Source organism: Bison bison, unplaced genomic scaffold, assembly GCF_000754665.1.
Source record: "Bison bison bison isolate TAMUID 2011002044 unplaced genomic scaffold, Bison_UMD1.0 scf7180017864239, whole genome shotgun sequence".
NCBI lineage: Eukaryota > Metazoa > Chordata > Mammalia > Artiodactyla > Bovidae > Bison > Bison bison.
The window spans coordinates 2313851-2316255 of record NW_011494811.1 but is presented as its reverse complement, the minus strand read 5'-3'; the positions used below and the strand labels follow the sequence as shown (position 1 = coordinate 2316255).

General features: G+C 54.8%; 1 protein-coding gene across 1 annotated transcript in view; it reads left to right on the top strand.

The window, feature by feature from the left end:
* The window catches only part of PLEKHD1 (pleckstrin homology domain containing, family D (with coiled-coil domains) member 1), a 43955-nt gene that overhangs the window by 9920 nt on the left and 31630 nt on the right, over nt 1-2405 (top strand). The window contains exon 3 of the mRNA XM_010846819.1: nt 1838-1926. Within this exon, the coding sequence (XP_010845121.1) occupies nt 1838-1926 (89 nt within the window). The remainder of the gene's footprint in view (nt 1-1837; nt 1927-2405) is intronic.

The window sequence follows — 2405 nt, the reverse complement described above, 5'->3', positions numbered from 1 at the left end:
AAATACCCCCCCAATGTGTGAAATGTCTACTTTGTATCCGCTCTGAGGGCTCTCATCATCTTCCTAGTCCTGTCTCTTTCCTTCTGATGGACTCTGGCCCTGGACCCTGTGTTATAGCTGAGCCTAAGATGTTCTGCAGGGCAACATGAGCCAAGAGGGGAATTCAAATCGGCCCCTTTGGACAGGGAGAAACAAGGGGATGCTGCCTGGGCTTAGGACCCCAGGACTTGGTTAGGGGAAAGGTGCCAGGGTGGAGAAGGCATTTGTTAAGCTCCTTCTTAACTATGTGGCTCAGATGGTAAAGCGTCTGCCTACAATGCAGGAGACCCGGGTTCAATCTCTGGGTTGGGAAGATCACCTGGAGAAGGAAATGAAACCCACTCCAGTATTCTTGCCTGGAAAATCCCATGGATGGAGGAACCTGGTAGGCTATAGTTCATGGGGTCGCAAAGAGTCAGACACGACTGAGCGACTTCACTTTCACTTTTCTTAACTAGACTCATAATATGTAGACCTGGGAAGGCCTTGGAGGAGCACTGAGGTTAACAGTGAGAGAAGCGGGCAGGTTGAAAGACAATGGGATAGTTGCTCTGTGGAGAATGCCATTTTAGGTATTACAATATAAACTTTTACAAAGGCTTGTAAAAGTTGATAAGAGTCAGAAAGTGGCTCGCCTAGGAGGGAGTGAGGAGGGGACGTTGAGTAAGCATGAGCATGAGGGAAACTTCCGGGGTGATGGAAATGCACTGCATCTTGCCTTGGGTGGTGGTGACTCTGTGTATCAGTTCAGTTCAGTCGCTGACTCTGTGTATACATTCATCAAATAAACTTCATCCAACAAATACTTAAGATGGGTACATTCTGTCATACTTTAATTATACCTCAATTTTTTACTTTTTACTTTGGCAAATTAATAAAGTTTATCTATAAAGTGATTTGACACTCAGGCTACCTATTTGCAGTGCTTGAGAAGACTCTTGAGAGTCTCTTGGACAGCAAGGAGATCAAACCAGTCCATCCTAAAGGAAATCAATCCTGAATACTCATTGGAAAGACTGATGCTGAAGCTGAAGCTCCAGTACTTTGGCCACCTGATTTGAAGAGCCGACTCACTGGAAAAGATCCTGATGCTGGCAAAGACTGAGGGCAAGAGGAGAAGGGGAAGACAGAGGATGAGACGGTTGGATGGCATCTCCAACTGGATGGACTGAGTTTGAGCAAACTCCACGAGATGATGATGGACAGGGAAGCCTGGCCTGCGGCAGTCCATGGGGTCTCAAAGAGTCTGACACACGACTTAGTGACTAAACAACTACCTATTAGCAAACCTCTGTTCCAATCGGACTTATTTATCTTACAAGTGAGGCATCAAGAACCCCTGAGGAGGAGGGTTTTCCCAAGAGCTCAGAAGAAACCTGCCTGCCCAGAGATGGCTGCGGCGCCCCGGCCAGGGGTAGGGAGACTGCAGCCTGGTTCAGCTGGCTGCCTCCCACCGCGCAGATTCGCTTCCCTGCGTTTGGAGCGGTGCCCATAGGCGGCGGTGCTAACAGAATCTCTCCGCGGGCGGTCCCCAGGGTTTGGACAGGCGTCTGCTCTCGTCTGAAAGTGAGACGATCACCTAGAGCCGCCGAGAGGAGCGGAAGTGGATGGAGCGCCAGGCCCCAGGGAGCACAGGCCAGGCGCGCAGATAAATCACGGACACCAGCGGCACGGATCGTTCGGGATTGGCACTGAGTGCCAAATTCCGACGCCGGCAGCCAAGTTCTGGGAAGGGAAATCTGATCCGGATCGCGGCAGCGGTGGTGCAAAGTGAGACCCACCTGAGCCGGGCGGGGAGGGGCTGCCAGCCGCGATGGAGTCTCCTTTCCCGGCGGGAGCTCGGGCACCGGCCGAAGTCTCACCTGGCTCCCTGCCCTGCCCGAGGAGGTAAGAGGTCTCCGCTCTAAAGGAGAGAAAACTAAGGCTCACTGCCGCTTCCCCGAGCCTTGTAAGGACTGAGATGGGACTCCAAGCCCAATCGTCTGCTCTCCCGCATCCAAAACGAGTTTAAGGATCTGCAGGAGTGACTCCAAGCCCGTCACAAAGCAGACGTGTCCCCGGTTTCGATGTAGGCTCCCCACGCGAGAAGGAACCCGGGGAGAAATGAGCCCGCGGGGCGGGGGTGGGGAGCTGGGCTGGGTCCCGGGGCCAGGCTACCCGCCGGGACCTTCCGGACGCACTGAGCCCGGCCTCCGCCGGCGCCCGCACTGATTGGCGCTCGCGGCCGGCCTCCAGCCAGCTCACCTGCCCCTCCAGCCAATCGGGGCCACCAGAATTGGGGCTGTCGCAGGGAGAGGGGGGTGATGCCGTTGACTGGAGGCTGAGCCTTCCTCCCCGCCGGGCCCGCCGCAGCCTGCGGCTCGGGC